This window comes from Paramisgurnus dabryanus, chromosome 5, assembly GCF_030506205.2.
Source record: "Paramisgurnus dabryanus chromosome 5, PD_genome_1.1, whole genome shotgun sequence".
Lineage (NCBI taxonomy): Eukaryota > Metazoa > Chordata > Actinopteri > Cypriniformes > Cobitidae > Paramisgurnus > Paramisgurnus dabryanus.
The window spans coordinates 19,428,143-19,442,254 of NC_133341.1; the positions used below are offsets into that span (position 1 = coordinate 19,428,143).

At 37.9% G+C, this 14,112-nt stretch overlaps 1 protein-coding gene across 1 annotated transcript in view; it reads left to right on the forward strand.

Moving 5' to 3' along the window:
• spns2 (SPNS lysolipid transporter 2, sphingosine-1-phosphate) overlaps window positions 1-13,826 on the forward strand; it is a 65,193-nt gene extending 51,367 nt beyond the window's left edge. The window contains exons 9-13 of the mRNA XM_065271490.2: window positions 1,620-1,685; window positions 2,340-2,438; window positions 7,287-7,450; window positions 9,852-9,888; window positions 13,147-13,826. Coding sequence (XP_065127562.1) covers window positions 1,620-1,685; window positions 2,340-2,438; window positions 7,287-7,450; window positions 9,852-9,888; window positions 13,147-13,158 — 378 coding nt within the window. The 3' untranslated portion in view covers window positions 13,159-13,826. The remainder of the gene's footprint in view (window positions 1-1,619; window positions 1,686-2,339; window positions 2,439-7,286; window positions 7,451-9,851; window positions 9,889-13,146) is intronic.
• The last annotated feature ends 286 nt before the right edge of the window (window positions 13,827-14,112 follow it).

The window sequence follows — 14,112 nt, forward strand, 5'->3', positions numbered from 1 at the left end:
ACATGGAAGTGTTTGGTGGCTTCTAAATTCATCCCTGTTTGGAGCCATATGAATTAATGGGGCTAGGCTAAATGCTAACACATTCATGAGGTGCTGTTCAAAGATTATAAGTGCACGCATTGAAAAAAGATTGTTAATTCATCAAAGTTGAGGTAAGAACATAGTAAAATATTGAGAAACGATGGTGTAAAATCACATTCGAATATAACTTTTACAAAAAGTGTATTTGTCACATGCAATGTCCTATATCAGTCTTAAAAAGAGGAACAGCTTGTGCAGATTTAACAGTACATGAACACAGATTTTAGGGTATTAATAGAAATTAATATCAGAGAGTTATATAAACTTTAAGCACATGCCTTTATGCCACTTTTCCCATATTATGCCATTAGTTTGATATAATGGTACAAATATACCTGGATTATCTTCTTTTTGCCTTTTTTAACAGCTCATGACAAAGACACTATGCCACAAATATGCCACTGATTTATGCCAGCTTTTCGAATAGGTAGCATTAAATGAAAAATATACTTAGCTACCAACTAAAGACATAAGCACCCCTTAATCACCTATCAAGAAGCCTCTGTAATTACATCCAAATGTACCGTATAAAAAACAAGGAATCCAAAACTTTAAGTTGTGAAAATATTTGGGGGCGAGAAAATGTGATAGTGACAGATGTGCCGTCTGAGAATGTGACAGGGTGCTGGAGAGAGGCCGAGCGAGAGAGTGTCTGTTCCAGCAGGGACAGCTGCTGTCTCCTCAGTGTACTGACTGATCAAAATACAGCCTTTAACCAGATTCCTGCAGGGCTTTACAGTTTTAGCCTGGCTGTCCGTCCGTCACGCTGTCTGAGCCTTAACTCACTTTGGGACAGGGTTTCTTACATGTAAATACACACACACACACACAATGCTTTTAAGTATTATTTAACACCGATGTATACTATAAATGGAATGTTGTGGACGCACACACACAATGTGCCAAACCTTCGCCTCTGCTTTACACCCTGGGGTTGTCCCGCTGTCAGTTATGCTCAACATACCTTTCTCAGCATAAAACAAACCCTGTCAGATACAGAACAGCCACTGGAGAGATCAAATTCCCCTGCAATGTAAGGTTCTTCACACAATCCTGTCTGGACCGACCTCAGGTTCGCCCGGCAGCTGCCGTCAGTCACATTTGGGGGATGTACACAGTCAGGTCACTCTGTTTAGTAGAGATTTTCAATACTTCTCTTAATTTGGCAGCAAGCACTTTGAAAATTGGGACTAGACGCTGTGTGGCGGCAGTTAAACTGTGTGGGAAACCTGAAGTCAGTTAGTCTGTTCTCATGGGACTGGAAAAGTGTGTTTAAATATCTTGCTAAATTAAGTTTTCAGTTGTCAGACATTTTTTGCTGTAGTCCATGCCTTAAATAAAATTGCATTTGATGCAACTGGTTTAATAACGTGTTATAATTTTTTTTTAGTAGCTGAGCAGGGTTTATTTAGCTTTTGACCAGTATTGAACCCTGCTTTCTAAATATGAAAAGTAAAGTTGTCATTACGTAGAAATTATAAATGAAAAGTAATTGACCTTTCTTTTTTTCTGTTATTTCTCCTTTCTGTTTCTCTCAGATCTGCATTTTCATTGGAGAGACGCTGCTGTTTTTGAACTGGGCCATCACTGCGGACATTTTAATGGTATGTATTGAAAGCCTGTATTTATCGGCTGGGCTGAGTGGAAACTTTAAAGCCTTTAACTGTAACAAAAGTGGTCATCTTCTCAAGCTAGTTTCTTATTTGAATGCTAGGATGCATGACTACAAGGTTTGGTATATGGCCTGGGTGGGGCCCAAGACAAAATTGCTGCCTTTGATTGCTCTTAATGGAAATGCCACTCGTGGAAAATAAAACGGAATAACAATTTCAGTTTGTGTTTTTGCGTTTGAATCGAATGAGGCGGGGATGGGGTGAAAGTGTGTGTGTGTGTGTGTGTGTGTGTGTGTGTGTGTGTGTGTGTGTGTGTGTGTGTGTGTGTGTGTGTGTGTGTGTTAGAGTACACAGAGAGAGCGCGTGTGTTTGTGTTTAAGACATAGTGAAAGATTTAGTAAGAAAAGCTGTCGTGAACTTTTGTGAGCCAAGCGTTTTCTACATACTTAAACTCCAGCCAGGCTCAGAGCGGATGAAAAAGTCTGACAGTGTTGGAACTTTAATGGCCACACGGTGAACAATGTCTTCTTAAGTAAATACTTGCTGGATTCTTTGTTTTCCTGTTATGATTTAATGTGCAATTTTCACTTGTTTTCCCATTAACTCTCTTGAACCTGTTTTCTCTCTCTTTCTCTCTTTCTGTAGTATGTTGTCATACCAACTAGAAGAGCCACTGCTGTTGCCTTTCAAGGCTTTACCTCACATTTACTAGGGGACGCTGGGAGCCCATACCTCATTGGCCTGGTAAGAATATCTAACATACCCTGCAAACCCAAATTAGTAAGCTGTACTCAGTTCATGAACTTAAAAAACTATTTATTTTAGCAGTTAAATATTTTGATTACACTGTAAAACCCGACAAATTCAGAGTACTCTCTGTACTTGAGTAACTTTTAAGTAAACCAGAGTAAATAATATTTATAAATTACAATTAATCTTTATATTTCATTGTTTTAAATATTTAAAAGTACAAAAATATAAAAGTACACTATACTTAAAACTACTAAGTTTCACCTTAAGTAATGTTTATCAGTGTTGAGGGTAACGCATTACAAGTAAATTGCATTACGTAATAAAATTACTTTTCTGAAGTAACGAGTAAATGTAACGCATTACTTTTTAAAGGTACACATTAATATTTTAGTTTTTTTTTTTTTTTTGAAGTAATGCAAGTTACTCTTCAGTTTAATTAATTCGATTTAAAAAAATTATAATCTGCTGAATTAACGTGTCACGTAGAATTACGCACTCTATACGGAGATGGCAGGCCAGAGCTTGACATTTTTGCAATGGAAATATGCAATTTCTGAATGCAAAACTTCTCACTCATAAAAAACACATCCAAGGCCTAAAGGAGATCAAGCCTCAGCTAAGTAAGAAAAAATAACGCTAAAGTAATGCAAAAGTAGCATAAGTAAGGAATGCAATTAGTTACTTTTTTGGGGAGTAACTTAATATTGTAATGTATTACCTTTAAAAGTAACTTTCCCCAACACTGGTATTTATCATTCATTTTTTGTTCACAAGTCACAGTAACACACGTGTGAAGAAACTGAGCTCTGACTTCACATAGTTATTGTTTATATGATAAAGCAACACATATCCGACCTACAACCTAAGCACAGGCAGTAGATTTCCAAACAATGGTGACCACAAAACTAAAAAATAGCAAACTTTTCTAAACTACTGAGTGTTCTCTTTACTGAAAACCACATAAAATATCACTTCATTTCAAAAAATGCTTTGGTAATACAGGCACATGCAAAGCATGCTGGAAACTGGAAAGCCTCCTCATCCAATCGTGTTGATTTACTGTTAAACTGAAGTAAATTTTCTGTGCCAGAATCTTTCTTAAGTTTACATTCAAGCTTAAGTTACAGATTGAATGCCATGAAGTTCATCACAACCACCAAAAGTTTGTAATTATTTGCAGTGTTTGTAAAAATGAGGCTGTTGTATTGAAATGACACCGTTTGGAAGTTGTTGTTTTTTTTATGTAAGCAAAGTTCTTTGACCCATTTTATTTGAGTTTGTGGAACTCATTGTGGTGAAATTGTTGAACACACATAAAACTCTTGAGTTGAATAAACTTTTTTCACTGTTTGAGTACCGTTCACTCATTTTAAATTCGTAGATTTTACTGTTCGGGTTTACAGTGCACAGAGGAAAGTGTATTTGTTTTGTGCAGAGCACTTATTTTATTTATTGACTTATTTTATGGTAAATCAATATAAAATCTTCACTTAGCCCATTAAATGGATAACCGTTATAATTTTATTGACAAACAAGCAGATTTGAGAGATAACATGATGTTTGGAAAACAGAAGTGAGTTAGATGTCTATATTCAGGTTTTATGTAAAGATACACAAAAAAGCACATTCAACATGACTCTTATTCTTTAGATCACAATGGCGGTTTTCAGTAAAAAAGCCCTCCAAAGGTTTCTGCGTGCCTTTCCAGTAATACCTGTCCTCAGGAGACATAATTCTGTTGTTGCGTTACAAAGCTACATTCAAGCACAAGTGTTCCCTTCAGACTTTTAAGCACTTCTGTCTAACAATAAGCTGCCGTGCCTTGTGCCGTGTGATATTGTGCTCTCCGATTTCTAACGTCGACCCTGGCGCGGTTTCCTGTTTCCGATTTCCATTCTCGTTCATGTTAACAAAACAAATCCAAACCGATCACAGTGCACTGTAACCACCATTCTTCTCAACTCTGGAAAAAGACACAGTGGTTCCTAGACTTCCGACTCCTGCCAGACATTCCCGGGATTCCGAACAGGAGGCATTGGAGCTGATCCAAGTTAAACAGTAACTTCTATAAAGGATTTTGACAGGTTCAGGTTCATGCGGACTCCGGGGTCAGGCCTATTATTCACTTAATTCATTATCACATTCAACCCCAAGTACAAGTACATTTACAGCATGTACTTAAGAAGAGATTGCCTGGCCTTTATCTGTTACTTGAACACATATTGTTTAAAAGTATGAGCGCGCAAAGGAAAAAGTGTGACTAATCTGCCTGCGAGTTGTTTATACAATTTGTTATCGTTCCATCACAGACATTGGAATTTGATCCACCTGTCTGGCACAGATAATGATTTTATGCCACAATATTGTTATGCTGGGATATAGCTCAGACTTTACAGAGAATGCAGCATGTAGAAAATAAACAATTTTCCAGCCAGACTAAATCTAGTCCTGTATTCCAGAAGACATGCAAATAAGAGAAGGGTTCGAAAAATGAGCATTTCAGGGTCCAGACGTGCCTTAAGCCGTCCTAATTGACAGGAATGTGTTGGCCTTCTCTTAAAGAGCAGGGGTCAAGTTCACTCGGATGCACTGTTAGCAACCCACCACATTCCATCTACTTGAATTTCTCTACCTGCGGTTCTCAGTAACTCTATAGCAGGGCAGTGTGGTTATGACAATGTCAAATGTTTTGTTACATATTTTGTGTGTTTTAGTTTTGTGGCAATGAGTGAAGGCTGTGTTGAATTAAAATGACCTAGCTACTTCTGGGAAAGCTTTGATATTTTGAAAAGTGTGCCATTATGCCGAATAATGGTCTTGAGTTCATCCTCAAAAGAAATCTTTGGGGCTGTCAAATTCACGAATGTGTGACCAAACCATGCATCAACACACAGATACTCGATAATTTCTGACAAGCTGGTGAGAAGGTTCCTGTGACGTACTTGAGTCCTCCAATGCTAAAGAAAAACAAGAAGAGTTTTTAGAGGATAACCACAGGAACTTTGACACTAGACAATCACACTGTAGTGTTTCCAGACATTGGACGTTCATGGTGTCTGACTCGGAGCAATCCTATTTGAGTAGAAATATAGATTTAAAACATGTATTAGGCAAACAGCACTTGTCTTGCACATATTGTTTGTGTGTGCTAGATCTGTGAACGAAATGGCATTTTCCTTGCAATGCTACATTTCACCATAACTGATGTAAAAACATTCAGAGCACCTGTATGTAGATCTACACACTTACAGCAAATTGGGTGGTCTAATTATTTATATAAAACAGACTATTAGCCACAATCTACATCAATGTTTTCTAAAAAAAAAATGTAATTAGACACGCACTAGAAACACCCTATTTTATTTTATTTATTTTATTCGAAGAAATAGCTCAACATTAATGTTTGGCATACTGAAGGCATGAGATATGTGTGCACGCTATGAGTGTGGGCCACACAAACACACAGACCTCAACGTCAGCACCCACTCACACATCTTTTTGAATCAGCATTCCCACTCCACCCATGGGACCCGCGCCTTAGTTGTTATGCTAACAGATTAATTTAGTAATTAAGTAAGAAGTACTGTACACTCTAAGAAAAAAGGAAAAAAAATTGTCACTGGGGTGGTACCCTTTTAAAAAGTACACCTTTGTACCTAAGGGTACATATTTGTACCGTAAAGATACACGTTGGTGCATCAAAGATACATATCTGTATCTAAATCGTATATGTATTACCCTTATTTTCCAGACTATAAGTCGCACTTTTTTCGGTGCGACTTATGTCAAAATTATTTTATATGAACCAAGAGAAACCATTATCATTTACAGCCGCGAGAGTCCGCTGTATGCTGCTTCTATATTTATGTAATTCAATGGATTCAGTTATGTTGAATGACTTCAGAATCTTGGTGAACTTGATTTGGCTTGTAGTGTTAATTCATCTTTCTTTTTCTATATATTTCTATTCAGCCTCCCCGGTATTAGTTGAATAACTTGCCTTTCCCAATTAAATTTCTGTTCTTTGGCTTGGATTTTGTGAAATCATTTTCCAAATAAACACGACGTATAGTCCACTACGACTTAAAAACGCATTTTGATTGATGCGACTTGTACTCCGGTGCGACTTATAGTCCGGAAAATACGGTAGGACCTTTTTCAAAAGGGATAGTTCACCCAAAAATTCTGTCATCATTCACTCACTCACCTGCATGTTTGTAATTAAACCGATCAGAGGTCGTATTCACTTTCATAGTATGGTTTTTCCTACTATGAGTCAATGGGCCGTTGGTTTGATTACAAATTTTTTTTTAAATATCTTGTGTTCATCAGAAGAAAAAATTTATACAGGTTTGTAACAACATTTTTGGGTGAACTATCTCTTGTGACCAGTGTCCCACTGACAGCTCTTGTACCTTATTAGACATGCAAAACTGTCATATTATTAACTTGTCATATTTTTTATCACAAAATATATGTTTTGCTTTATGTTGTAATATTATCAAATGCTTTAGGATAGCTAGACAAGCAATTACTGCATTTTCTACAGTAAATTTGTTTTCTTTTCACAGGTTTTGAAAAGATGTAGTTGGATTTTCTATTGTCTGTATGAGTCCTAAGAGACCCTATAGAAAAAAAGAAACTTTGTACCTGAGTTTTAATGTGAAGCATATTCAAACTAGATGTACCTTTAATTGAATCAATAATTAAATTAATGCCTGTTGCCCAGTTATAGGTTTATTGACACAATGGGATGTTCAGTTAAAAGATCACTATTACAGTACCATTACATTAGCCTCACTAACTAATTTGCATTGTGTTCTGTTTGTCTTCCTGCAGATATCAGACTCGCTGCAGAAGAGCTATACCATGTCAGAGTTATGGCAGTTCCTGAGCTTGGGCTATGCCCTCATGCTTTGCCCCTTTGTCATCGTTCTGGGAGGGATGTTCTTCCTCGCCACTGCCCTGTTCTATCTCGATGATCGTGACAAAGCGGAGCAACAGTGAGTACCTATGGCTTTACCCATAACCTTAGATTGTCGGTATTCAGCTCAATTTTCAATGAAACCATCTATCATTTAAATTTATGCATTTGTTAGACACTTCTATCCAAAGCGACTTACAATGCATTAAAAGCAATAGATTTCAATCAGTATGTGTGTTCCCTGGGAACCTTTTGCACTGCTAACACAATGCTGTACTGGATTACTTTTGCTTGTAAGGTGCTTCAGTTATCTAATGACAAGGTGCTTTAGTTCACCCCGAAGATTTGATGCTTTACATTCCTAAATGGGTTTTCATTTGTCATTTCCTCCACTTACAATGACGGGCCAAAGAATGGCTGTTGCCATGGTGATTTCGGCTATCTTGACCATCCATGTGTGCCTGGTGAATAGCCTCAGGTGGATCTGGCTAATCCGTGAGGTTGAACGAGTTTGGCGATAGGTGGACAGAGATCTATATCTATTCTCAGTCTATTCTAACAATGACCGTCTGCCTAACTGATCCGACGAGGGGAAAGTGAACGTAGGAGAGGATAGATTTTAAAATACTGTATATCATTTAAGTAGAGCATTAAGCATATAGTCATCAAGCATATAGTAACTAAGCAGATTCAAAAGTGCCCACTTTTTCATCAGACTTAACCCTGTCCAGAGTCACTTAAAAGAAACTAAACATTAAATAAGCAACAATGTTATCATTTGCTATTCTCATTTCACCCATACATGCCAAAGCTAGATATAAAAGTATATTTATGCTTAGTAATTTTAAAAGAATTATTATAGTCATATTTCCTTAAAAGGTAAAGACGAACATGAACTCCGCGCCTCACTTTCTTTTATCAAGTGGATTTCCTGTGTGTGTTGCCACTCAAAAATGACTTCCTTCCTGTCTGCTTGGGGACATTTTTAGGCAGGGTGGTATCTTGGATTACTGCGGCCTCTCTAAAGATCTTCCCACGATAGGTCTTGGAGACACAACCCATGAGGTTGATGTTTCCTCTTGTCTAGCCACTCATTACAAACATTGCTTTGTAAGTTGGAAGTAACCTTATATAGCACTTATCCTATTATTGCCATTAAATGATACAGAAATACCGTAAATAACCCCTTGGCTATACATGTATATAAATACATGTGTATATGAGTAATAGGGTTTAAAAAAGCTGACTATCATTATATAGTAGGATGCACACTTTGAAAAGTTGTTTCACCATACCAGTGTGAAGCAGGGCTTTCTTGGCCACCGAATTTCATCCTGTATGAACCACACAACCCTGCACGGGCGCTTTAATGCTTCACATTTTTTAATAAACAGCAACCAGGGAGCAAATTTGGAAAATGAGCTCTTGGAAAAGCTCCAGTATTTAGCACCGCAGTAATTTATGAACACAGGCGAGTGGGAATAATAAAGATATTTTGCAATAATGTTTAATTTAATGATATTTTCTATAATATGCAATAATATACTCACAGTGCTCTCCAAAGCACTCGTATATCAATGTGGATTCAGTAAATCGTCTTAAAAATAACATCCTGTGCATTAGTACGTTAAACAACCAATACTTTTTTATATAACATCCACAATAACCGTTTTTCATAAGCAGTGCATCATTGCACGCTTTAGTGGAGTCCAAAAATAGACCTTTTATTAGAACTGTGCTTTTCATGCCCAGTAGTATTTGTATTCACAATATCTTTTACAGTGTTCCCCCTTGTCCTTATGCGTCCTCTTCTATTTATAAACTGTAACATGCAAAATGAAAGCCGCTCACTGAAGCGAAGGAATATATATCGAGCTTGAAAAGTGCTTTATTATTTCTAACTCGTAAGCTGCTTTGGGCCGAAAGGAAGCTATTTATAGCACGGGGAAAACACTGCGCACCCGAGCAGTCACGCAAAAATGAACGCATTCGTCTCTCATTCTTTGCTACGCTGGCATCGGATGGTATGGCGTCCATAGGGACATTTTGTAGATGTAAACACCCCGAAACTGCTTTTGGGCAAGACTAGCACGTTTCCGTGAAGCTGGAAGTGAAAAAGCCAACAGTTTGCATGTCCTATCACGGTGCAGAGAAGATGAAAAAAAAAACGAAATTCTCAAAACCAAAAATAAAGGTCATGTCAATGGTATTTTTCCCCAAATTGAGGAACCGTATGTTAATTTTATTCAGAATTATGTTTTTTCCTGCATCAAGAACCAGGTTCTTTTATTATTACCACAGTCGTTTGTGGTCACACTGACTCGCATAACCGCTAGCTGCCTCTGCGTTACCTCAGCTTCCAGATTTCACATTTCATTATTGCTGCTACAAATTTGTACTTGAATGGACCTTGCCTATGTGATTGCAAAAGCGATCTGAGCTTTTCTTTCTCATTATTCTGTTTTTCTCTGTTCCTCCAGGGGGGACCAGCTTTCCCGACCGCCATCTACAGTAAAGGTAAGACCTGGTCAAATTCCTGGATTTGACTCCAACAAAGCCCCCCAGGTCATTTCCTTGCGCAATTGTGTCCTGGTGACCTTTTAAATAGAGAATACAATGGTTTAAGATTATTTATGTGAAAGCATTCAGGACGGACGGTAAGGGCGAAATGATAACATACCGCCTTTATGAAATTCCGGAGCTGCACACTTCACCTTTATTTACCCTTTGTTTCAGACCTTAGACCGATGCTTGTACGGTCTCTTTTGAATAGAATGCAATTGTTTATTGTATTATCTATGGGCTATTGATAGTCGAGTTATTTGAGCGGTTAATAATCTCAAATCTGGCTCCTCTTCAAGGTCTATTCCTGCCCCCTTCCCCTCCTTCTCTTATCAGCTTTTAACACTCAGTGTTATGAGTCTGATTGTATAATTACCGTCGCTCTACTTGCCCCGAAGAACGAACACAGCATCAAAAGAAAGAAAAAGAAAACATCTTACATTTGAGGAAACAGACTTTTGGCTGCAAGACTTTTAGGTGGAGGACAATGTGTGTGGGAGCAGTATACTAAAACAAACATGTCCCCAAACTATTCGGTTGTGAGGGTGGATTTTCCCGCTTTATGTTATTGTGATTGTTAAATTTGGTTTAAATTGACTATTATAGTCTGTTGCAGTTAAGCTGCCCCAAGTCTACGCCTCCTACTCATGTTCACTTTGTAATTATCAAAACCATATTTACCGTATTTAGTCTAAACTGAATCCCTAATTTAATTAGAAAGTGTAAAAACAGCCCAGTCTTAGTGCGTACGCCACACAGCCTTCAGCAATCTCCTGATGTTCATCCGGGTTGCCATTAAATCAATATGTTATCTCTGCTGGTCCAAGCACCAACCGTGGCCTTGAGGGCAAGCCTGTTAGAGGCACGTAAATTAGCATAAATGAGAAGACATACTGCCTCTGTCACTTATATAAATGGGAAAAGTTTTCTGATCAATGAAGTCTATAGGGGTCAACGCACAAAGTGGACAGGAAACAGCAGCATTACATAACACACAGACATGCACACGTGCCCTGTAAGAAGCGTAAGGAAGCGTGGTGATGTGACCACAATAGTGGGGGTGAGGGGCAATGCCTATTGTGGCATGATAGTCATGATGAGGGCAGAAGGAAAGGCCTGCTACCAATGCAGAAAAACGTAAGAGAAGTGAAATGTAAAGAGAGCGTGAAAGCAACAGAGGGCAATGGAAAATGAAGTGATGCCTTTGAATTATATAGCAGATGGAGGATGTGGTAATCCAAAGCTAAAGCGATGCAACACTTTAAGGGATTAGGTTGTTTGAGGGATATTTAAATGTTTTTACTGAAAGAACAAAAAGCCATTCACTGCTTGTCCAAATGAAGTATTTGTAGTTACTCATTTTCTGTACATAAGTATTTTTCAACTGTGTGTGAGGGTGTACTATCACATATCACTCTTAAAACAAACGGTGCTAAATAGCACTAAAAGTGGTTCTTCTTGGCTCGTAATCATAGAGGAACCATTTTCAGTGCTATATAGCACCTATGAAGAACCATATGGGGGTCATATAGCACCACTATAGCACCACATACAGTATGGTTCTTCATAGCACAATATGGTTCTATACCGGTTCTACACAGGTACTTCATTGGTGCTATATGGCACTTAAAATGGTTCCTCTATGATTACTAGCCAAGAACCACTTTTAGTGCTATTTAGCACCGTTTGTTTTTAGTTTGTAGAGACAATAAACACAACAGCCCAAAGTCCTAATCCCTGTTTATTGTATTATAGAGCAGCTTCTGGGCCAGATTATTCATAACATATTTACAGACAAATTCTGAACAAGACCCTGAATGCTCTGTAAACGCAATTGTCCGGGCTTCATTTGAGCGTTTTTAAATATTTTCAGATAAGTTGCATGAGGGTGCACGTTTCATATTAAAGGAGGCATATCATGAAAATCTGACTTTTTTCATGTTTAAAGTCGCCATGAAACTGAAGTATCAATTGCCTAATTTTCCTCGTGGTGACGTGTATCTGTAAAACCGGCCTCTGAAATTAAATAAGGCGGCATCGAGATCTGATTTTTGATCAAGTTGGGTCGTGTTGCTAATTGCGGCGATATTTTTTCCGGACCCCGCCCACCGGCCATACATTTTGACCAGAGGTACACTGAAAAAAATGATTCATTGAATTAAATAAAAAAAATTTAAGGTAAGTGGTTGCAATCAATTTATTTAAGCTACATTTAAACTAAAGTTTTATATTTTATTTTACTTTACTAATATTTTTGTATAAATGTAGCTTAAATAAATTGATTGCAACCACTTACCTTAAAAAAATTGATTAAATTCAATGAATCATTTTTTTCAGTGTAAAGAAAGATCGTTTTTAGGAGGGGAGGAGATTTGCATTTTTGATTAAAGATTATGAGGGCACATGAATTTTTAAAAATTAATGAAGCTCACAGATAAATCATTTGTAAAAAATACCACAATATTACAAAACAAATTACGGTTTTTTATTTTACTTTTCATTGCGACTTTAAGTTCTATAATTGGGTCCCCAGCGCTTCTATCAACCTAGAAAATGTGAAAAAGATCAACCCAGTAACTTAGTTTTGGTAAACCATTCTCTGAAAGCATGTGAAAAATAGCTAATTGAAATTTGGCTCCCTTTGTGATGTCAGAAGGGGATAATACCGCCCCTTAATCTGCACTATCCAACCATGGCACTGCCATTTAGTGCTGAGATCAGATCATTTAAAAGGACACACCCTACAACGGCACATTTTTTCTCACACCCACACAGTGGCAATTTTAACATGTTATAATAGATTATCTACACTATATGGTATTTTGAGCTAAAACTTCACATATGTACTCTGGGGACACCGAAGATTTATTTGACATCTTAAAAAAGTCTTATGAAATGTCCCATTTAAAATGACACTAAATCAAATATTTGTCAGATGTGGGATAGGCACACTGGGATATCAGTGGGGTGGCTGGTGACAGCATTACACCCAGCAATAGAGAGCTGAGAAGATCAGTAGCGTGTGTGTTTGTGTGAGTGTGTGTTTGGTTTGGCTTACCAGCAGCACACAGATGGCTCGGTGGGTTACCGAGTTATAATAATTAAAACGAAACCTCACGTTGTGAAACCAGAGATTGGAATGTTATTGCACCAAATCTTATTCAACAACTACAAACAGGAAGACACTAACACCTATCTCTATCTCTCTGTCAGATTACCAAATAAGAAGGCTACAATGAAGTGGGCAAGCGGAGACGACAAACAGAAGGAAGAAACCTAGCAGCTAACTCACAAGACGCACATGCAACATTTTCTATTATCACTGCATCATCATCATCTCTGCTTTATTCGCTCATTCGTTGGAGGGCTTTTCGGATTAAAGACTTTGCTTGCCCCTTGGAAACCTCGAATCGCACCTCGTCTGTTGGCAAGAGTCAATGCAATGTATAAAGGTCAGCCAATCATCAGCTGTGCAGTTTTTAATGATGTTTAGTAAGAGGGGTAAATAAAGAGCCACTCGGGTTCTTGATGGGTATTTCGAGGGTGAGTTAGCACTCTCTGTGCCATACTACTGAATACAGCACGGACACAATCGTGTCTGACATGCTGTCTGTCAATCTGCACCAAGTGCCATAGCATCACATTCCTAAAGGGGACCAGAACTGATCATGCTAACAAGTCAACAGGGCTCACCGGTAAACTTAAATTTTACAACTGTTTAATATACACTAAACATAACTACAAACTGAGCCCTGCCTTAAGAACTCCAGCAGATGCGTAGGTCTGGTCCTCTGTTTCTTTTACGAAGAGCCTTTTCTTTGCTCATTATGTATTTTTGCTTTCTTCTCAGCACTTACCATTTAATGCAGTGCCATTTATATCATGCACTCACGCATGACACCTGAGACAAGTGAAATTATCGTTTCTATTCTTCTCTAACTGTGCGTTTATAAAACCGAAACTGGAGGAACTTGTAAGGACAACGTATACTTTACCTGAAAAGGACACTGGATTGTAAATATTATCTTTTTCTAATGAAGAAAAACTTGTAAAGCCTTTCATACTGAGCTCGCAGCAACCGATTAGAAGTAACCTAGCAGTCCGCCAGGTTAAATAGGACACAGGCACATCACACAGTTTGCCCAAGAGAAAAGCAGAAATACTGAAAGTATTCGGACA